General features: G+C 42.9%; 3 protein-coding genes across 3 annotated transcripts in view; 1 reads left to right on the top strand and 2 right to left on the bottom strand.

Moving 5' to 3' along the window:
- LOC139645321 (serine/threonine-protein kinase WNK2-like) overlaps positions 1-6,300 on the bottom strand; it is a 46,199-nt gene extending 39,899 nt beyond the window's left edge. Inside the window, exons 1-2 of the mRNA XM_071521012.1 lie at positions 5,806-6,300; positions 4,607-5,440 (exon numbers count right to left, since the gene is read on the bottom strand). Coding sequence (XP_071377113.1) covers positions 4,607-5,260 — 654 coding nt within the window. The 5' untranslated portion in view covers positions 5,261-5,440; positions 5,806-6,300. The remainder of the gene's footprint in view (positions 1-4,606; positions 5,441-5,805) is intronic.
- Positions 6,301-6,653: 353 nt separating this feature from the next.
- On the top strand, positions 6,654-17,399 carry LOC139645311 (ninjurin-1-like). The gene is made up of 4 exons (XM_071521001.1): positions 6,654-6,942; positions 13,068-13,305; positions 15,574-15,737; positions 17,323-17,399. The coding sequence occupies exons 1-3, from the start codon at positions 6,904-6,906 to the stop codon at positions 15,714-15,716; spliced, it is 420 nt and encodes a 139-aa protein (XP_071377102.1). The 5' UTR covers positions 6,654-6,903; the 3' UTR covers positions 15,717-15,737; positions 17,323-17,399.
- Positions 17,400-18,176: 777 nt separating this feature from the next.
- On the bottom strand, positions 18,177-22,852 carry LOC139645320 (caspase recruitment domain-containing protein 19-like). The gene is made up of 6 exons (XM_071521011.1): positions 22,735-22,852; positions 21,537-21,682; positions 21,276-21,432; positions 20,390-20,458; positions 19,261-19,326; positions 18,177-18,937 (listed from the first exon to the last, which is right to left on the bottom strand). The coding sequence occupies exons 1-6, from the start codon at positions 22,739-22,741 to the stop codon at positions 18,822-18,824; spliced, it is 561 nt and encodes a 186-aa protein (XP_071377112.1). The 5' UTR covers positions 22,742-22,852; the 3' UTR covers positions 18,177-18,821.
- Positions 22,853-23,004: the final 152 nt, after the last annotated feature.

The raw sequence follows: 23,004 nt of genomic DNA, 5'->3' as shown, positions 1-23,004 counted from the left end.
GGAATTGAGGGTAATTTAATGGAAAGGTATCATATCCAAGCATAAATATTTGTTTTGTTATAAGCAGACATCCATCCAAAATAATTAATAAATAAATAATGTATTATTATTATTATTATTATTATTATTATTATTATTTATTAATAAATAATTTGTTAAATATATTACCACATAATATCATCAAAACTTACTTCACTTTGTGCAGTCCACAGGCTCAAATGTGTGGCTTCAATAGTCTTGTGCTCTGGGCTCAAAAGTGTGGTCCAGGATTCTAGAAATTATCTATGCATGTGATGGAGGAATGCACAGTGCATGTAGGGGGCGTGGTCTCAACAGCCCTGCAGTAAGCAGTGTGCTATGTGTGCATGTGATTGAGGAATAGCATAGATATTCAACTGTACTTGCATGATATCTGGTTGTTTTAGTGAGGATTATGCTAAAATATATTTTCCCCAACTGTATTTAAGTTCCCTATTAAGAGCATACCTTCAATTTAATAAATTCCTGGTTTATTCCCGTTTATTCCCATGGAAAGTTTCCAACTTTGAAAATTCCCGGAATTTTGCAAACCTATACGGAACTACTTTCATGAGATCGCAACCGTGTTTACAGTCAGCTTATTAAGTTGTCTGAAGAAAAAGTCCGCTGGCCCGGTGCATCGCGATGATGAAATATGCTGCCCAGAGCAACAGCATGGCTCTTTGACGTGTTTTTAATACAATGGAGTTCTATGGCTGCTGGGACATGGCTGCATTGGGCAGTGGCTACATGGACGAGACTTGTTGGCAAAACAAAATCATTGCTGATTTTGTTATTTTCATAGGATTTGTTGACGGTAGGCAATGCATTAAAAAACACCAGCCTTATCCTTTAATACAAAGAGACAACCCCATAGACTACACTCAAAAAACACATGATTAACAATTCCAGCCTATAACGTGGCTCAATTTGAGCCACCATTATGGCAAAATCCAGTGTTAAGAACTAAGACCTTCAGCCAACAAGCAGTCTAGTCATGTAAAGTGTCATGTTTCTGTGGGTCAAGACGGCCCAGATCTCCAGCCCACACTCTGAGGACAGGCAGCTTTATCGCTGCCTTAGTGTCACTCGACATTCAGAAGCTCCAAACCAGATTTAATCTGCAGAACAACAAGCTCATTGCCAAATACCACAGCACCGTCTGCACAAAGTCAGAAGTGAACTCTGGTGTCTGTGAGTGTGTACACGGCAGTCAACACACAGATAAAATCTATACACAGAGCTAAAAGTAAACTGTTGGCAGAATCAGGAAGTTTCCAAAGTTTAAAAATGAAATTCCAATGAACAATGATAGGAGGCAAATAGAAATACAAGAAATGTTTCTTCTTGAAAGACAATGAAAAAGTCACAACAGGCAATCGCTCTCTCTCAGATTAACATCCCTTCCTGAGCCAGGGCCATCTGTGTGATGCCAGAAGCCTGGGCACAGAAAGAGAGATGTGGGGGAGATGGGCATAGGAGGGAGGGAGAGTGAGAGAGACACAGACAGAGAGAGAGACAGAGATAGAGAATGAACACGGGACCAGATTAAAATTTCCAGGCAAAAGCCACGTGACCACTGGAGGGAGGGAAACAGTGGAAAATCACAAAGTCATATCTCTTTCTCTCTGCCTTCCACAAAAAGCTTCCCAGTCCATTCCACCTCAGTTCACCAGGCAGAACAAAGATAGCATCGTCCACATGCACCACTGAAGAGTAAACACACATAAGATGGGCATAAAAATGTTTGCCGTTCTGATTGCCAGCATAAGTCCAGCCAATACACGCACTATGCTGTTGAACGAGACGTCGGAAGGGAGCGCAGTCTATATTCTTGGCCGGGACCACCAGTCTGTGAAGTGACTCCTTAGAGGCTACCAGGGTATTCTCTTCCAATAGTAGCATGACACACAACAACATAAAACATGCTGACAAATCTCACTGGGGCTACAAACTGTGATACTCTCATTAAGGAAGTCAATGAAACATCTCACTCGCTGCACTTTGATAAAAGGGGCTGCTGGCCAAGCTTAATACACCTACTCAGCTTTAGGATGTGTGCACAGTTTACATTATCACACTTCATGCAGCATTCTCTAATACCCGTATAAATGAGTTAATATTAAAGTCACAAGGAAACAGCATTACGAAGGTGTCTTGCTTACGTAATTCAACAAATTTACAGTTTAAACAGGATGTTGGGGTGCTACACAACACGGGGAGGTACTTCTCAAAAGTGGGCAGGTAGGACCATAACAAAGGTGGAAAAGGAATGGCAGTGAAGCCTATTGCATACTTGGAATTGTTTGTGAAGCAATCCACTGTGAACTCTGCGCATAATCTTGAGCGGTCACAAATTCCTGATTCTTTAAAATGAATAAATTCCAGCCACCAGCTCCACAACCATAGGTAAAGTAAATCAGAAATCTGTGATGATATTATATCATGTAACCACTAAAAATATGCAGTTTTCCAGGAAGTAAAAGTAATGGGAGTTTGATGTAAAAATACTAGAAAATAAAAATTTTGAAAATTCTTTGGCATTTATTGTTAAATAAGTCCTACATTATGATATGGAGGACTGGCTAACAAGGAGAAAGAAGTATTTTTTTTATTTCATTGTGACTTGTTGTGAACAATAATTACATACATTTTTGCATTTATAAATCATCCAATTTAAATAGTTCTTGACTGACACCACTCCAATGTTAGTCAGTGTAACATTCAATTGGTGGTCATCAACTATCTACACGCCTCACCTCACTAGTGTGAGACAATATTATATAAAAGGTACGATCAATCAACGTGAGATCACAAGTAATTCTGATCGACTGAAGAAGGCCCCATGTGAGACCCGATCGACTTGGCCAAGCAAAGTCTCAATCAATGGTTCTGATCTGCTCAGTAAGCTTATGCAGCAGAGGACACTCTGATGTAACAAGCTGATAAGGTCAGCACAGCATTTTGTTTATTTAACAGTTTTTATGCCAGCCCAAAGCAACAATATCTTATGAGACAGCAACAACGGCAAAAATATGACTGTGAGAAAATGACTAGTTGTATGATGATTAAAATCTTATTATTGACTGTCCACTAGGGGGAGTTTTCATGTGTCACTGGGGAGGAATAAAATAAATGGCTTCCTCTTCCATATCCTATCATCCGCTGTGTCCAATTGTGGTTAAACGTCACATAGCTGAGGGAGATACTGAATTCTTCACCTCCACCATCAGCCTGCATGACATCATCGTCCAAGTGAAGTCATCCTGTGTCTCTCAGGGCTATCTTGACACAATCCAAGCATACTCACTCCTAGCCAATAGCACATCTTTAAAGCCTTTTCTGGGAGAGATGTGTCATTGTTTTGTGGTGCTACAGTCATAAATAACAGGGTCAATTATTTCCAATGCATCAAGTAGCCTGCATTCTTTTACCCCTTAGTCTCTAGGCTACTGACCCGGTGTGTTTTCAGTACCCTAAGCAAAGTATTCATTGAGGCCACAGGGCCGCCACACGGTTCCCAGCAGGCTACAGCGTACTTCAGCTGCTTCCTGTCTGCCTACCTCCTGTCGCACAGAGGGAGGGAGGCAGGGAGTAGCACAGCTCACAACCTACAGACACACTGCTGGGACAGAGCGCACACAAGCGTCTCATGTATTGTCCACTACAATGACTGTACACAGTGTCATCACATTATCAACTGGGCAAATGACTGGAGTTAAGACAAAGGGTGCTCGAATGTGAATTGTTAGAACTTAACTATCAGTTTTAACCTGAATGGTGAAAGAGAATAAAGGGTCACACTAATGGTATTCTGTCTATGAGGGGGCCAATCATGCTTACTGTAGTCCTCTTAAGCCTCCTGGGAGAGAGAGGGAGAGAGAGAGATAATCCCTACTGCAGTCTCTAAAGGACGGAAATAATTAGTTAATACCTTTGCACAGTCTAAGCTAGTGATTTTCCTGTGTCTGTGTAATGCAAGACAAGATAGACTCTCCTTGTGCACTTACAAAACTGCTGATCTCTACTACAGTGCGGGCATGTGTCTCCACATCAGTGGCTAATGCTTGTCAATCATCTTTCCTGTGTAAACCATTTAAAATTTAGTGGGAAGCCATTTGCAACTTGGAGGACTCCCTCATGGGAGTCCGGCTGATTGACAGCTCCCTGTAGACATGACCATTATACTGTCATGATGTGTGAACCCTCATTGACAGAGAGAGGAGCAAAGGGAGAGGGCTTCCTGTGAGAGTCAGGCGTTGCCCCGCTAACAGAAATCACTCAGTAAAAAACAAACCATGTGTCTTCAATCACAGAGAAGAAAAGACTGGCATTTGTCAAAATATTAATATCACAAATTACTAGTTTTGAAAGTGGGTGCATAATTTTGATTTTTTGTTCAACACTGCCTTCCTCGCCCATCTGTAAGCATAGCACCTAAGGGTGTTATATGCCTCTTTTCTAACCTAATGCAGCACTAAGTGATGTGCGGCTGTTTAATGTACCTCGCCTAGTCTAAAAACTGACACTATACTTAGGTGTCACAGAAACTGGGTTGTAAATCAGGTGGACTGTTATAGTACTGTACCTGCAGCTCACACCAGGCAACCTCCACCCAGGTCTCTGTATCCAGGCCCTTATAGACAGTCTTGAAGGACCCTCGCCCCAGCTCAATATCAAACTTGAGGAACCTTCCTCCTGGAGATGTGGACACTGCATTCATCTCGGCCTCCTCCTCGTTCTCCTCGCTTGCTGCTTTAACAGCGGTTTTACCGCCATCGCTGCATGTAACATTCAATGCATCTCCACCTTTCTCCTTCTCCTCATCAGCACTGGCGCTCTCTGTCGCACTGTCTTTTTGCCCACCTTGACTTTCAGTGCTAGACCCCTCCTGTATCCTGGACCTAGTCCCCCGTGTCCTGTCAACTATTGTGCGCAGGTTTATATTTAGGATCTTACTCCTGTTATCACATTCTGGTGCTTCAAAAGCCTGCTCATCTGAGTCCGAGAACCACAGACTTCTCCTGATGAATCGCTGATGCACAATCCGCTGATAATTGGAGGGAGGGTATGCACTGGGGTCACTCCCACCTCTGACTACTGTTGAGGAGTCCACGCTATTGACATTTCCATCACCGATGGTGTCATACATATTTATGTTGCGTTCACATTGAGAGTTAGGTACCGATGGATATTTCAGTCCCTGGGAGGCCTCGGAGTTTGAGTCAGCCCCCGGCTCCATGGTGATTTAAAAGTTCAGTCACTTTGGTTCCCAGGTGATATCTGCCATGGCTAGACTTCCCAACACTGAGATTTAGAGCTGAATACCTGCAGCGCCCACTCGGTGACGCAGTTTGCCAGCAAAGGCCCGTATCAACGCTGGGCTGGACGACATAGACGATGTTTCATTCGATCACAAGAGCTGCAAAAGAAATATAGCGAGTTAGACACAAAATCCAATAATTCCTGGTTTGCAAGGTACTGAAAATGTAACGCTGAAGACATTTGTTGGGGTTATGCGTGTCCGTTGTAACAGAGTGCAAGTTAGTTCCCCGTGTCATGAAAAGCAAGTGGATGAGGAGACAAGCCCATGAGTTGAAAGAAAAGAGTGTTAGCAGGAACCATCATCAGTACGAGCCAGGTGCATGAAAAACTGACAAGCTGGCTCGGACGACATTAGCCGATTCAGAAATAACGTTTGCTAGCTACCAACTGTCACCATATCAGCATTTACACATTAACGTTACAGTTATATTGAGCAACATAGGGAAAGGAGGCACGACTTACCATATTAAATGGGAGGAAAACCAGCCAAACAACCTGGCTGAACTCACGCCAGCACAGCACAAGCTGACCTGCCAGTGCCAGTAGCTGTTACTAGGAAAACCTCGCTAACGTTAGCTGATAGTCCACGACAAAAGGTGGACTTTTAAACGCACTATCTATACATCCTCGTTTTCATGGACAATATCCAGGGACAACGCACAACTTCGGGTTCAATTCGCTCTCGGTTAACTACACACAGACCCCATGACGACAAAAATGTTGGCGAATGTGTGATTTATCTCCTTCCAAGTCCTCGCATCCCTCTCCTCGGTGTGATAAAAAGCGGGGACGATGCCGAGTCTTTTCAGTGTTTCTTCGTAGCTGCTGTGTGTGTGAAGCGTGCAGTTAGCGACCAGTCGGTTTTGAAGCGTGGGCCGCGTTGAGAAACGGCAGAATTCAGTTTGCCTGTCGTCCCTTCAGCAATTAATTTACGTGGACAACTGTTTCACTCGTCACCGTCTCTCCTCGCTCGGTTAATATGCCGGTGAGAGGCACAAATGTGTTTCCCATTCAGCCTGCTGTTCCACGCCCCTGGTAACGACTGGAGGACCACCCAATCAAACAGCACGTTGTGACAGCCTGGAGAGCCACGACCTCTTGCTGCGCTGTGCATCAGCAAGGCTTAAACATATTTAGCACGAAAAGACAAACAGCAGTCGAGAATTTGTGTAACTAAAAAGCAAAGCGGCCGGAAATCGGTCAAAAGGTATAAAATCCACGTAGCCGCTTGTAAAAAAAATTCTCTCACGCCCTCCGCAGCCTCCTCGAATCGTCTGTCTCTGTTTCTCTGTCTCTTAGTGACTCTCAAACAGAGCTCAGTTGGCTAGTCCACAAAGGAGGACTTAATAAAAAACATTATTACTATCATTATTAGTATTATTATTGTTGTTGTTATACTTATTATAATTATTATTATTATGCCACCCTAATAGAAAAACTCTAGATGTCTACTATGTCAAATAGGCTTGGGTGTTGCACGCAGGTCTCGTCTTCCCAAAAGCGCCTTACAACGGATCTAGACTTTGCGACTATATTCTCAGAGCTATCATTTATGGGGAAATGATGAACAGGAGCGGCAGCAGAGGAAGTGGGACAGAGGTAAGACATCTGAGGATCTTTCTTCATAAGGGAAACAAGTGAATGGCATAATCAGCCATACTAGGCTATGACAATAGGTTGTTGAAGCACACCGGTAATGCCGGGGGTTATTGAGAGGTAACCTCCAGCCAGGAAAACATGACACATCATATCATACTGCGAAAAATAGTCTACATTTCACATAGGTGTACAGACTAGCCTACGCTTAGAGATATGTTTCAATTGATTTGTAGCTGTAGATCAAATTCATTTGGGCTCTGGAAATACTTTTTCTTGCTTTAGGCTGTTGATTGTAGGCATATCCAACATATATTTTAGCCACTCAAACTACATTTTGAATGAATGTGAATCCATAAAATTATTTGTTGGCCATTTTTGTATATCTTGAAATATGTCTCAATATATTCAGAAGTGGGCCTATATGTGAAATGAGAATATAGCCTATTGCTATGATAAGTTGTAGGTTGCACAAAGAAATGAGAGTAATCTAATTGGGGGAATATTTTGATGCCATTACATGCTTAGCTTATCAAATTCTTTCTTGCAACCATTATAGATATATTCAAGTAGATATACCTGCAATTGAGAATGGGGAAAATAGAGTGATATTTACAGATAGCCTAATGTAGAGATCCAACAAGTGACATGGTTTCTGAATGTTCATGCCATCTTCTGACATATCATGCATAATGAAGGGGAAATAATGTGCAAATTTCAGAAAACGAAAAAATAGGCTAAGTGGGATAAATTGCATGTCCACACAGAAAAAAAGTGAATTAAAAACGTTCAGAGAGAGATCCTCATCCCTGTGCAGGCATGCCTACTTGGGGTTGGGTCAGATGACAGTCTGGTTCTGGTGGAGGAAAGTATTGTTGGCACTTGAGTGACCTTATGAATAATGAATGCCCCCTTTGTTTCCAATTCACTGGCCAAAACACACACACACACACACACACACACACACACACTTAACGTTATCATAATGTCACCCCCACTTCATTCCGCAGCACTTTGGATTGAGGGCCAACTGTTAACTTGATAGAGTGTTTATTGTGTTTTATGTGGTGGTTAAAGTTGCCATTTTCCAAGTTATTACAATATAGGCCCAGTTCAGAACTGCATCCAATATGCTGCATCCATTTTTACAGGGCAAGGGAATGGGCTTTTACTGAGCCATCTCTACGGTCACTGTCCTAATAGCTCCATTTAATTTCGCAGAGATGTGTATGTGTGTGTGTTTGAGAGAGAGAGGAGAGAGAGAGCGAGAGACCTTGGCAGCCAGAGACATTTCCCTGCGACTGTCAGACAGCCAACAGATGCAGAATGGAATATCCATACGCTCGATAAAATGAGCAATTGGTGTCATTTACAATGTGTCTCCCAACAGCGTGAGTCAATACGATAGGAATCAATCCATGGGTGTTTTGTGGACAGCAGACTTAATGCAGACTTTCCACAGGTTTCTAATTCCTCTGCTGACACATTCCTCAGCTTTCCTAGCTCATCTTTTCGTCTCTGTTTCTTTCTTGCTGTCTGATTATTACTAGCCATTACACTGCGACTTTGTCTGGAATGAGCAACTGTTTCATTCCCTGAGTGCCATAGCGGGACATAACGTGCCGTGAGAAAGCCATGTTTGCTTTGCAGTGTGCAAGGCTGTAAAACTAAAAGCCCAACAGAGAATCATGGAAATTAGATTTACAGTTGGGTCGATCCCCCACTGGAAGAGGGCCAGAGTTTGAGGTGAACGAGAGAAGGAGGCTGCTGATGGGACTTGATGGATGGAGAGCAAAGAAGTGCTGATGTATGAAGAAAGAAAAAAAAAAAAGAAAGACCAAAGGGAAACACACCCATGCAGTTGCAGAGGCAGGCTCATTTGCTTGTTCATCATACACCATCCAGGAAATAAACAATACATGCAGCGTCCCAGCATGCCTTGATGTCTTGCATTGTTGCTGCAAAGAGCTTTCTACATCTTGTCTGATACAGAACTAACTGGAAAGAAATTAGTCATGGCATACTCCCACATTAATTGACGTACCAGTAATTTAGCTTGGGTAACAAACTGACTAACTGTGATCAATTGCCACTATACTGTGATGATGTGGGGAAAGTTTAGGATTAGGTGAATATTCAACAGGAAGTTGAATGGGTTCATTTCTTTTGCTTGGAAGTCAGCCAAAAATGTAGCTGGCATTAGAATACACATTGAAAAAGTGCTGATATGGTTACATTAAGTTTTAGGTTTGGATTCAATCTTAGTTGTAGACCTTTAGCTCACCAAGCAGAAATCACTGCCTGTAGCAGTGCCTCGGTAGGGTCTTGTAGATCAAAGCAGGTGGTCTTCTGTGCTGTAACTGGTTGCAGGGAAGTCATTATGACAGTTATTTATGATGGGATTGGTGCTGTACACCGGTGGGGCTGCAGCGACAAAGCTTCATTCACACCTGGTGAAAGGGAGGTGGGTTGCTATGGAGGAGAAGGAGGACAGAGTCAGACACCGACACCCTGGGACTTTCTTTGAACCACTATCCCTTACCCACATAGGAAGGAACAAGTGACACCTGAAATGATCCCTAATCTAATTCAGGGGATATAAGGATGTTAGGATATTGTTAGCTACTGTTATATCTACTTGAGATTCCACAGTCAAGGCCTGAGAGGCAATACAGACTTAAAACAACTTCCTCTATCTCTCACTCTCTTTCTCTATCCCCCGACACCCTCCTCCTGCTCTCTCTCTTCAGGGGTCCCATGAGTCTATTTCAGACAAGGAATGCACTTTGAATAATTCATCACAAAAATAAGCATTGAACACTAGGACCAGTGGAGAGCAATTGACTTAATGAGAAGCTTTGGTTTTTAGGTTGGGCAAAAAAACAATGGATCTGTAGTGGCTGGGTGATAGACGAGCATGCTGTCAGTGCAAATATGCAAATGTGGGCTGTGTTCCATGTTTTTCAATTTTAAGTGTATTCAAATGAAGGCCTGAATCAGATGTATCCTGTAATTTGGGTTTTCAAGTGTGTAGCATTTTTTTTTACACTCACGGCTGGATAGTATACACTCACCGAGCACTTTATTAGGAACACCTGTACACCTGCATACTCATGCAATTATCCAGTCAGCCAATCATGTGGCAGCAGTGCAATGCATAAGATCATGCAGATACAGGTCAGCAGCTTCAGATAATGTTCACATCAAACATCAGAATGGTTGTTGGTGCCAGACGGGCTGGTTTGAGTATTTCTGAAACTGCTGATCTCCTGGGATTTTCACGCACAACAGTCTCTAGAGTTTACACAGAATGGTGCAAAAAAAAAAAAACATCCAGTGAGCGGCGGTTCTGCGGATGGAAACACCTCGTTGATGAGAGAGGTCAGAGGAGAATGGCCAGACTGGTTGGAGCTGACAGAAAGGCTTCAGTAACTCAGATAACCTCTTTACAACTGTGGTGAGCAGAAAAGCATCTCAGAATGCAGCACGTCCAACCTGGAGGCAGATGTCACTTTGCTAGCTGATACCTACCCAGTATTAGTACTGAGCACTTTATTAGGAAAACACTGTTCCTAATAAAGTGCTTGGTGAGTGAGTGTACTATACTGTAGCCTATATTCACAAACATATCTTTCTGAAGAACACGGCTCCTCTGCTGTGATGAATTAGTAGTGATCCTCACTCTGGGTCGCCCGGTTTATTTGTCACAAAGAGTATTGGGAAGTCAAGAAAGAGCACTACATATTTGTCAGTGAATTGTAGAGAAAATTAATGTGCTGTGTTACTGGACATACTGACTGCACTTTTAAGGATAGACCATTCAAACTTGTGATCTCACAACAGCCATTATCTGACTAAGGTCTGTTGACAGGGGGATAAAGGGCTGTCTTTGAAAAGCCTGTGTTCAGTGTTTGAGAGCAGAATGGGTGACCCTGACACGTCATGACAGTGTACCATTTGTGGCGTTTGGCACAAGTCACAGTCACAAGGGCACTATACCACGTCGCATTGCTTTTCTCATGGAATGTAGAGAAACATGTTTTGGAGAGTTGTTTATTCCTTGTCATGGGTTGTTTTGTGTGGCATTGTGACTCCTGAGTGAAAAGGGGTTGGAGAAAGCTCAGGAAGACATTTTTTTGAAGCTGTTGTTCGGTTGCCTCTGCAATGTTCACCTGGGGCTAAGCCAAATAATGAAATGTAAAATGATAGGCCAAATGAGGAACTTGGAAAGTGACACATGCAACCCATGTGCTAAAACGCAATGGCTTATTAAGAGAACAGCTTGTCAGGTAGTTATCACACAGGATTGAAACAACTCATCAAAATAATTATTACAGCCAGGCCACTAACACAAGCCCCCACCCCCACCTCCTACACACACACACACACACCATCACTATCACCATCACCACACTTACTTACTACTTTACATCAACTACACCATGCCAGCTGATTGTTGTATATCTCCTAAAGGCATGGTAATTCAGCTGTACCCTGTAGCAAATTAGAGGGTGCTGCTCTTTTCTCTCTCCACAAACACAACATCTCTCAAGTGTGTTTCCGCCCCCCTTGTCTCTATTCCTGGAGCGGAGGGAAGATGGTCCATACCAGCTCTGTGGTTCAGTTCATCTCTGACACTTTAAAAGTCTGCTGTCTCCGCAGCCGCAGGGGTGGGGTGAGTGAAAAAACGGGAAGGCTACAAGGTTGAGGAAGAGAATCGACAACGCTGCTGATCATTTCATGTGAGCAGAGAGTGGACTGGCCTTGAAATGGCAAAATCTTCACGGATGGTGCTAAGCTGTGCAGGCATTCGATCCACAGGTCCAGATGGGCATTCATTCAGCAGCAGTGGTTCCAATTAAGAAGTACTTTCATCATTTTAAAACAGAGCAATTACTTTTTTAGCAAACAAGCAGACTATTTAATCTGCAACCCTGTTGGCGGAGTACATGTTGTTCTCTTTAAGGTACAGAGTTCACTGGGACAGAGTGGACACACAAAAAACAGTTACACTTTCATTACATCATCACTCACTCATGATAGAATCAATATTTAAAGCAAATGATTGAACTTCCTCACACAAGCATGCTGTCATCCCATAGTATTATTACATTCACGTAATCAACTGCTGGTGCCTCACAGATGAGATGTAGCCTAGCAAAGTGATTTCCAAAGTTTGGGTCAGTAACTAAAGGTTGGTCATGGGAAGATTAAAATGACTTGCGATTCATGGACACTTATCCAAAGCGCATTACAATCCCCTGAATGTGTACAATATTAGCATGCGGGAATAAAATTGCTAACACTACTGGTGTTAGTGCCATCCTCTACCCACTGAGTGACAGGAAATACCTAAATAACTCAAGTAATATAAAAAAAATACCGTGTGCTAGGGTGAATTTTGCTAGATGCTCTGCAACACCACTTTTGTGTTGCGTTATTTATAAAATGCGTGTCCTCAGAGAAAGGGCTTCAAAACCACTGGCTAAACAGAAAGACTTAGATTCATAGAAAGTTCCCCCGCAGGACATGACCCAATGGTCACAGCATCACTCACTACCAGTATGTTTATAAACACAAGACAGACACACTGCTTTGATTTGGAACGTGAACAAACAGATCATGCAGTTCAGTGGAATCGGGTGAAGAGAGTGCAACTCAGGCTCGCAGAAACACATGAGCTCATAGCTCGCTGAAATTTGCACTTAGCATAGGGTTAGGAAGTGAGGAAGTGTGCATACTGTATGCATTCATCTGAGACAGTGCTTAATGGAAAGCCTTACGTACTCCACATGGATGTCCATGTTCACCACGTGTTAATGGGACTGTTAGTGTGTCATTATCTCTTCGCCCTACTAATGGATCTGTTGTCAAAGGTCATTCTTCCATAATGGCTGGGTGTTGTACTAATGAGGCTAGTATGATCACCATATCCTCACCATTAATGTACAGGAAAGCACAAAGTTACTGTTAGTCATAACAATATGTTGTCTTGTCTCTCAGTGGGAAAACAAAATATAGCATAAAACATACTGCCTTACTTCCATTGATAAAGACTTCCTAGAATTTTCTCATAGCCATACATGTTATCTCTGTGCCAGTGAGTTTCTGTCTCTTCATGTCCCTAGGCCCCGCATCCAGATGACTGGCCCGACAGCCCATCCCCTCTGAATATGAACCACTATGCCAATAAGAAGAGTGCAGCTGAGAGCATGCTGGACGTGGCTCTGCTGATGGCCAACGCCTCCCAGCTGAAGGCAGTGCTGGAGCAGGGGTCAGACTTCTACCTTTACATTCCCATCATCACCCTCATCACCATCTCCCTCTGTCTGCAGGTCACTGTTGGGGTCTTGCTCATCTTCATAGGTGAGAGAATCAACAGCGTCTTTTGTGTTTTTCATATACCAGAGGTGCCTTTGTTTGTTGTCTGGCAAGCTTCACGTCTTTCAACCTCCATTTGCCCTTTTGTGTTTCATCTTCTTCACGCTCTCCCTCAGAGAGACTGTAGCCTTATTATGTAGCCTACCACCTCCTGCTCTGTAATACACCCCCTTCACCACTGTCTCCTGACAAACAACCGTAACCATAGCAACCAGACCTGCCATCAGGTCAGAGTTCAATGTGTTTTAGTGCTGCTGTCAGCATTCGTGGGAGGTGAGTTTAGTTGTGTGTTGCTGTGTGTGTGTGTGTGTGTACATGTGTGAGCATGCTGCATGTGTAGGCTACATGTCCACGTCTATGAATATCTTGCAGTAAAAAAAAAATGGCAAGGAAGCACCTAATTAAAATGAAAAAGTGCCATCTATTCCCAAATCCAGTGATTTCAAGGATGTCTGCATTGAACAGACGGCAGCATCTGTGGTGGACAAAACAGGTCCTTTAAATCAGGAAGATGGGCTAGGATGCTAAATATCAATATAGGTTAGACTGCAATTAATTTTCCTCCGACAGACTGAACAGTAGGTCAGTGAACTTTAGCCGGGTCTTTATGTGCTTTAACTCATCTCAGCTCTAACAGGACTATATGGAGGAATCTTTTAATCTCGTCAGCATCCTCTCTGTATTTGAGAAGGAACTATATATAAAGTATCAATATCCAGTTTTCACTCATATTTTATCACACTATATCTTCTCAGAGAGAGTAATTGTCCTTCTTGTGCTGTTAAGGTTTAGAACCAAAGAGATAAAGCAATCCTTAACATCCTCACATCCTTAAAGTAATCAATAATGTATGACTGTGAAGTATTTTAAGCCCCCTATTCTTCTTTGGTTTAGTTTCATTCCTAGAAATTGCTGTAATTACTTGAGCCTCTCTTTCTGTATATTTCAACATGGCTTGTCTTGAAATGGAACTACAACAGAGAGATGTCAATTGTGTTCAATTTGTTCTATATTTACGCTAATTATCACCCAGAATAAGATTTACACAAGGACCATGTGTCAAAAAGAAGGTCAGTCAGCACGTGAGAGTCATCACACATTCGTTCACACTTGCCCCCTTTGACCCTCAGTCATCCACTCGTCCATCTCCCAAATCCTCTGACCCCCCCCCCCCCCCCCCAACAGCCCGGTCCTCCCCTCCCGCTCCTGTGGATCCAGCTCTAGCTCTATGTAATGGAGCCAGTGGTGCGTACTGTGAGTGGCCTACATACCACCCCCCCCTCCACACACACACATACACACACATACACAAACACACCCTTCAGGCAGGTCAGATACACACTCAGCCAGGCACACAGGCGGGGGTCCTTACACCGTTTAACCTCTGTTAATCTGCCACAAACACACACACACACACACACACAAACACACACACACACACATACTGTATGTACACACATCATGTGGCCGCATAGTCACAGCCACTGTATACCCCTCCCCCACACACACATCACACACACATCACATCACATCACATCACACATCATATGACACCTGCAACTCATAGATGGCTTTTTCCCTGAATTTCCTTAATCACTCCTTTATTTTACATTATTCATAGGCCAATCCCTATGATGATGACAACCTGGATTAGTTGCTATGTCATTATGAAAACATCACTTTCTGTGTAGGTCGACGTTATAAAACTGACACTGAGCAGAAACTCACTGAAGCAGTGTTATATGTCAATTGTAAGCTTGCCTTGATGAGTTCCAGTCCTCACTGTATGGTTCTTGCTGTGCGCTTTGAGTCAGATGCTACTTGTCAGATGCTTTATTGTCTGAAAATAACAAAGAAATTATTTCTCCGCCAGTCTTACATTATTAAATCCACAATGACAGATTATGGCTTAAGAATGACAAGGATGCCTTCCAGATATTTGATGGAGTTTTGATGCGTAGTAGAAAGTCAGTAAAGGTATATTCCTTTAACCTCATGTGGCTCTTATCACACATAAACATTTGATACTCTGCATATTTTTGGGTTCAATCGTTGACATTTTGGGGTCTCAGCATCCAGAATCACGTATTCACGGATTTATGGTTGACAGTAAACCAGCGTGTCATGATGAGCTGGCTTAAGTCCCAGAATAGTATAGCGGAGACTGTTGACAGTTGATTCGACTTTCATGGAGTGTGTGTTTGTGTGTGTTTGTGTGTGTTGTTAAAGTGTATTTTCTGTTTGTGTCCCCAGTTCGGTGGAACCTGAATGATGAGCAAAAGCATTGGAGGCTGAACATTATGGAAAACCTGGCCACAGGCCTGGTGTTTATCATAGTGGTTGTCAATGTCTTCATCACTGCCTTTGGAGTCCAGAGGCCCAACCGCGGTGGCTGAGCAGGTCCAAAACACATGCAGGTATTCTCCCTGTCATTACCTGTTTAATAATCACATTCATACTTCATTTTCTCTCATACTCTCTCTCTCTTTCTGTCTTTCTCTACCTCTCTCTCTCTCTACAAACAGATGTTTTTTTCTCCTATTATTCTTTTCTCCATTTTGCTCCTATAGACATTCATGTAGTCAGCATGTTTTTAGTCTCCTCATCTCCTGACCTTAACAGTCCCCTACCTGACCCACAAACACACTGACCTTTCCAAGCCCCCGGAGAAACTTCCACCAGAGAACAACTCGCGCAAAAATCCAACTCCTGTTCATTTACCAGAAAATCATTGTCCTCCACCACTGCAGGGATGGAGAGAACTAGAGAGAAACAGTGCTAGTGACAAAGGGGTCTGGTACGTAAACAACACAGCGTTTGTTCCTCGCGGACAAACAGGAAAGCGGAGACAACAACAGTCGGGGACATGTGACCTCACACTGTCTGTCTCCTTCCCTGCCCCTGAGTTACCCCCAGCATGGGCCAGACAGAAATGCACACCCACACACACATACGTATCAACACACCCCCACGCACGCAGACACGACAAAGATACACGCAGGTTTCAATTTTTAATAACATTCATGAGGCTGAAGCAAGACGTCATGGGTCGTCTCCAGACAGCTTGAACCAGCAGGTTTGATAGATGCTGAGCACATGTATGGAGAGCAGGGTGTGCCTCATCTGACTCAAAACTCTGACCCACTTCCACAGGTTTAACCTTACTAACATATCTGCGTCCAACCACACACGTCATGCCTCACGTTTAATTATAACAATGTTTGGTCGTGCCATGTCTCTATGCTATGAGTAGGGCAACGTCTGTGGTTCTCTGGCCCAGCGGTCGGTGAGTCAGAGAATAAACGCAGCACATACCCAAGCACAACTGCTTGTTAAAATGGAAGCCTTAATTAGACAGTGTTTCAGCGCTGTCACTGAAACCTCAATTAGAGCCTGAGCATCTAACACTCTTTTTATACACTTCAATGGTTTAACACAGCAGTATAAGAACAATTTAAGTATTGTCTGTTCATCTGTTCCACATAATTGTTAAATACGTGATGAACGTCTTAACGTCCGAAACTATAATTTCCACAGCGTAATCTTGACAAAGCACCTTTCAAATGACAAACTAACGTCACAATTCTATCCTTTTCCTCCTCCACAACTATCATTGGTAACCGTGGAAACAGCCAGACGGGCCAAGAACCAGATTGATGACACACACAGCTCCACTAAGGGCTGATCCATAGACTGATATATGAACATAATGTATGTGCGTGGCTCCGACATCTCTGGCTCTATCTCTGCGCAGCATCCCTGAAGTGCAACAAACTGGCTCCGCAGGGAGTCTAACATCAGAAGATGCTGTTGCATTCAGATGATCAGTGAGCAGTTTCATGTCTTTTTGAAGCAGGACTATTAATAGCTCCATCGTGGGAATGTGGATGCTGGTATTCCAACTGAACAATCACCCCGGTGACACCTCCAACCCCCTCTCGCACCTCCCCGCCTCCCCCCTCCCGCTCGCCCCCTCTCTGATCCATCTCCCTCTCTTTACAGAGAAGACAGAGATGATAATGTGCTGCTCAGTGCAGCAAAGCTCCTGAGATTGGACACCTGAGATCTACCTCACAACTACGCACATCTTCGCTGTGACTAATGTGCTGATGATTCATTAATGTGAGAAATACTTGAATTGGCTCCAAGTGAGTATGAAATTCCCCACCCTGCTTGCTAGTCGAGCTTGCTATTTCTTGAGCTGTCAAATAAACCTTTAAAATGATGTTTTACTATTCTTTTTAGCTTTTAGAGGTTTGCCCTCTAGCTTTTAATTAAGTTGACTTCACTCATTCAATCAGTTTGACTGTCATTATTAACTAATGGGGGTATTCTGTTGCTCTTGACTGTCATTGTTATAGCACAACAGCACATTTTCCATCATCCTTGTTTCCCATTGTGGCTAACTGTTTGAGGGAGCAGTGCCCTCTAGTGCATTTATTGATGCTCTTCAACCAGTTAAATGTTTTATCGTCCTCTCCATTTCATGTTCACAGTAAACACAGGCAGCTTGCTCTGGCAGCAGACTAAACAGTGCCAGACACATAGCCTGGAAATAGACTCTACTGGTACTAACCTACTGTAGATGGTGGATGGGTTTCTTTATTGATGTCCTGTTAAAATGTAATACTAAAGTCCTCACTATGAATTTCCCTTTTTGGTTACAACAATATATAAAGATGTTAAATGCTGGTGGTTTTCTATAACTTGAAGTTTGCTGCCTTTACACACATTTCTCTGTATACTGTATCTTTGTTATTTTCAATTACCACCATACTAGAGAAAAATAAGATACAGCTCCAGATGATGATCCAAAGACTGTTCGGTAAGTTTATTAAGTTTCTGGTAAGGGTGAATTGAGAAGTGCTTTACACACAATTCAAGTATGATTAATAGTTGAACATCAGTGCAATGCAACAGATTTGCAACAATCTGTTGATCACAGCTTTAGAAGGCACTAAAAGTGGGTGAGCTGGTGAAAATAGCTGTTGTGTGTTTAAGAGATTGACATGCCAGTAAACCGCAACAGACTAAAGTGTGTTGATATAGTGCTGCCAAGTTCAGGTTAGTTAGATTTCATTCAAAGTGAGATCCATTCCACACTCACTCTGCTTTGTCAATATTAATGTTCATTTCACTCAGCTCTTTGCACACAATTAATCCAGCCAAGACTCATAGATTCAAGTATTAAGGTGGCACATTATGCACTCTATTTTATCCTGTAAAGGGATGTCTGTTCCGATATGACTCATGTAAGACACTCCCAGACCACACATGAGCACCATGTTATAGAAATGGGTCCAGTCATTCATATTTTAGCTTCTGATTGAAATTTTTTCAGGGATTAAGAAACAAGTAAATTAGTATTTACAAATATGTACAATTTCATAAAATAGCACCTTATAGCCCTACTAGTATAAGAGTTTGGCATAGCAAAGTGGCAGATTTTGAGGCTTGTTCCTCTCATAGTGTTAGCTCTTCAGCATTCATGCTTGATAGCCTCATTTTTTCTTGGTTCCAATGTCAGCGTAGGAAATGAAAACGTCTTTTGCCCCACTAGTTAGTCCTGCTGCAGAGCAGTGAAGAAATGCACCGGTACCTCTCAGTGTCTTGCCCTCTGTGGGTAGAGAGAGCAGGAAGAGAATGAGTTTAAAGTGATATGGAGATAGTGGCTGAGAGACAAGGAAATCTGGATGAAAGCAGAGGAATATAGGAAATTATGTAAATTTAAAGAGGGAACGAAGGAGAGGAAGTAAATTGAAAATACATGATAAAACAGTAAAAAGGCCTTTGAATCCTTTCAAAGCTTTCAATATGCATCAGTATGCGTTGATATTCTAACGTTGTTTCATAATCCCTTTCACTTACACATTTTTTTCATGAGAAGCCAATGTAGAATCTAAATGTAGAAACACGTCTCTATCACTCTGTATGACTCACCTCCATAATAGTAGAGCATTGCGAGACCAACTGCAAAGCTGAAACAGCTCAGGAAGAACATGGGTCCTTCAGAAGAAGAGAGATAAAAGAGAGTGAGCGTTCTTGTCATCAATTACAAGGCCAGGGAGATAGACTATTTGAATAAGTGGGGTGTATTTTCCTAACAGATTATATGGACTACACAAATGCTCCTGATATGAGTAACAAAAAGGATCCAGGAAGCGCAACTCTACATTGGTATGAAACAAGGCTACTCCATTTAAAAAGGAACATGGTCAAGAGTACAGCCCAAATATGATCAACAAAACCACAATTTTCCTATTATTCACAGCCTAAATCACTGAGCAGCACAGAATAAAGATTAAAAAAGTCTCTTTATGTGTGTGTCTCATGACTGGGAGTGAGAGCTTCATTAGACCCATACACTATGGATGACCCAATTCCCTGTCTGACATTACCTTTGACCCACTGGATGAACCCCTGACTGTTCAAAGGAATGCGGGACAGAGGAAGCTGTTTGGGACGAGGGGTCGCACGTGAGCTTAACTGACCCACAAAGCCAGAGCGCTGGATGTAATGGGATGATGAATGGTGGTGCAGTGCAAAGCAGTGGGGCCCACATTGTGATGCTAGGGGTTAAAAGGTTCAGCAGACAACTACGTTTGGTGAAGAACAAAGCTTGGTCGGGCTTAAGAGGCTTATTTGAGGCTGCAGATGGATCAGTGAGGGGTACAGAGGAATCCCCCACACACAAAAAACCTAAAGACCACTCAACTTAAAAACCATCTTAGTAGTCATGCAGCCGTATTATCAGCAGTCAACACAGATTAAGTTACGCCAGCACGAGGTTAGGAGATGTCTATGTCTGCAATATACAGTACAGTGCAAAAGTCTTAGGCACATGTAAAAAAAAAAATCCATAAAGCATAGATGCTTTCAAAAATAATGAAATGAAAAGTTTCTAAATATCAAAAAAGTTACTATAAAGAACAGTCTACTGACACACTAATGCAGAAAACAAATAAACATCTAAGACAAAATTTATATAAAAAATCTAGGGTGCCTACGACTTTTGCACAGTACTGTACTGTTGTAGTCAGCAATGGTGTGAGATGTTAATAAGATTTACCCCTCTCATTAAGCACATATCGCTCTCGGCGGATTTCCACACTGTTAGTCCATTTTGGGTCTGCCATCTCTAGAACAGAGAGTGAAAATTGGTTAGTGGGTAACACCCACACATAAAATAACAGCCTGTGTGCAATATCCAACAGTTGAACTGCACTGCCTTTGTCCAGGCAGAAACTCTCTCAGCGGCTTCTCTCTGTATCCTAAATAGGATAAGCCTACACACAGTGACAGTAAGGCCAGACGGGGCAATTGCACAGTGGGGGGTGCGCCATTATAGGACACTGTGGAGGTTGCTAGTCTGATTTAGCTGATGTGTCTCACTTTGTTTACATGTTTACAACTGGAAACCTTAACTAGGAAATCATGACAGACAGACAAAGGAACTGATTGCAGACAAAGGAACTGATATACAGAGAGAAGTGCTTCAGATTAAGATGACCCTCATTTAGGTAATGTGTCAGGGTAATTGCTGTAATAACATCATGCACAGGAGGAATTTTAGAGAATGGAAAACAGTTTCTGAACCCAAAACCAACAAGATGGTGTGTTTGCACACTTGTACAACACACAGCCACAAACACACAAACAATGGTGTTCTAGGCTAGCAGTTTGTAAAGTGGCAGCACTTGGCGGTCTAATGAAGTTGCCAGCAAAATGAAGACCTATCTGTCATTTCATTTACTAGAAGCTGGGACGTGGCGTGCATAAAAAGGTCAGTTCTGAACATAGATTTCACAGCCTCCACTGATATTGCCACACCTAGTCAATTCTGCACTAAATCATATACAGTATCAAAAACATTTTCAGATGTGGGTCTGTGGGATAAAATCTTGTGAGAGGGGAGGTTCTCGACTTGGCACTCTCTGCTCTGAGCAGCATTGTACCTCTGCGTCTGACTCTGCTGGGCAAGCTGAAGTAGACGTCCTCAGCGTGGATGTGAAGTCCTCTGTAGAATTCATGACACGCCTCCTCGCCCTTCACCTGCAGGTGCTTCAGCAGCTCCGCCAGTCGCACCTTGGTGGGCACACCCAGGTTCCTGAACTGCAGGGAGACACATGCCGTATTGGATCACTGAACAGGATGGTTATTTGTCTGAAGCACCCCATTCACTGCATATCTAAACAGCGTTATCTCTGTGTAGTCACCCTGTGGGCCTCCTTGTCACTGAGTGTCTGGGGGTGGATCCTGTTGAGCTGCAGCACCAGGCTGTCCACCAGCTCAGTGTCCATCCTCTGGTCTGAGCACAGGAACTGGGCGTCCCTCTGGAGCTGCTCGTGGTAACAGTCAATGTCTGGCCAAGGAAGATAGGAACATAGACATAGTTTAATGCACTATACACTACACACACACTTTTAAATTCCACAAATTGAAGGGAATAGTGAAAAGACATAAGCCAGGTCAGAAAAGGTCAGAGGGCCACTAGAAACAGGTTATGACCTTTTACAATTAGAGCATGCTAAAAAGCTCTAACCAGAGGCCTGCAGAGTTTGTGTCTAGTCTTCAGTAGTTTCTTCGGGAGCTGAACTTGGCATCAGCCCTGTTCTGAAAATAAATGGCTAAGAGGTTTATTGTCTCCTTTTAGAAAGATAAAGTGCAGTTGCTGCAAATATGTCCAGTTACTGAAATATTCTGCCAGTGTGGGTGATGTTTATAATACAGTTTTACTTTATTCAGTAATTAATAAAGTATCTTGACACAAGGCAGAGTGAGGCAGATCACTCCACTAGTATCAAGAAAATACTTCATTCAAGATAATTCTGGAAGCAAGTTTATTTGCATTAAAAGTAAGTGGGATGATCTCAACCTAGTGGCACTGGAATATTTTAAGACTCAATGCTAGATTAAAAGAATTGTTAAAATGGATATATTTTACAGTGCTGTCATGGGAGTGAGTAGGCTGTATGTATTGAAAGCATCCTCTGCCAAAAATAAACAGTGGACTCAATCGATATTTGTTGGCATTAATAGGTCCAAACAGGCTGGATAGACATGAGGAGAATGGCACCGTCTGACATAACGCAATAGATTATAGAATGTAAATAGACCTGCATATCAAATTGCTCATGTTTTATTTATAGCCTACTGAACGGGAACTTCCCGCTATTTCAAGTCTTGTTAAAGTAACGCCCAGTAGCCACAATTTTTCAATGAAGCCCAGATTATCAAGATTAAACTTTGTAAAACTGTATTATTATGAAGAAGGACATGCAACAGGTAGCGGCGCCCTGCAGGACAGTGTGGCCATCACCTTCTCTCTCTGTTATCCATGTCCTGCAACAGTGCGCTAGGATTACTGAACATTATCCAAAATAAGCCCCGACATCTTATCCTTTGTTCACAAACCTGCCATGCTGACAAACGGCGTGAGTTTGGCGTCGCCCTATTCGACCGACGGCCTCTCCAACCGGTAAAACTTCCTGCTCTTCCCGGTGTGACGGTCTCTTGTCCCCTTTTTTTTTTTTGACTCAGCACGTTTGGCCACCGGCGCCGCCCTGCGCCCGGTGCCACGGACTGACCGCCAGGCCCGCTTTCCCCCGAGCAGCGCTTATTATAACCCGCAGACAGCGACAGTAGGCAGATTAACAGGAACAGCAGGGGGGAAAGCCTGCTGCT

The sequence above is a fragment of the Centroberyx affinis genome, unplaced genomic scaffold, assembly GCF_046629955.1.
Source record: "Centroberyx affinis isolate AG114_WGS23_722 - 3 ecotype Tasmania unplaced genomic scaffold, CSIRO-AGI_Caff_v1 ptg000843l_1, whole genome shotgun sequence".
Lineage (NCBI taxonomy): Eukaryota > Metazoa > Chordata > Actinopteri > Beryciformes > Berycidae > Centroberyx > Centroberyx affinis.
This window is presented reverse-complemented; position numbering and strand designations above follow the sequence as displayed.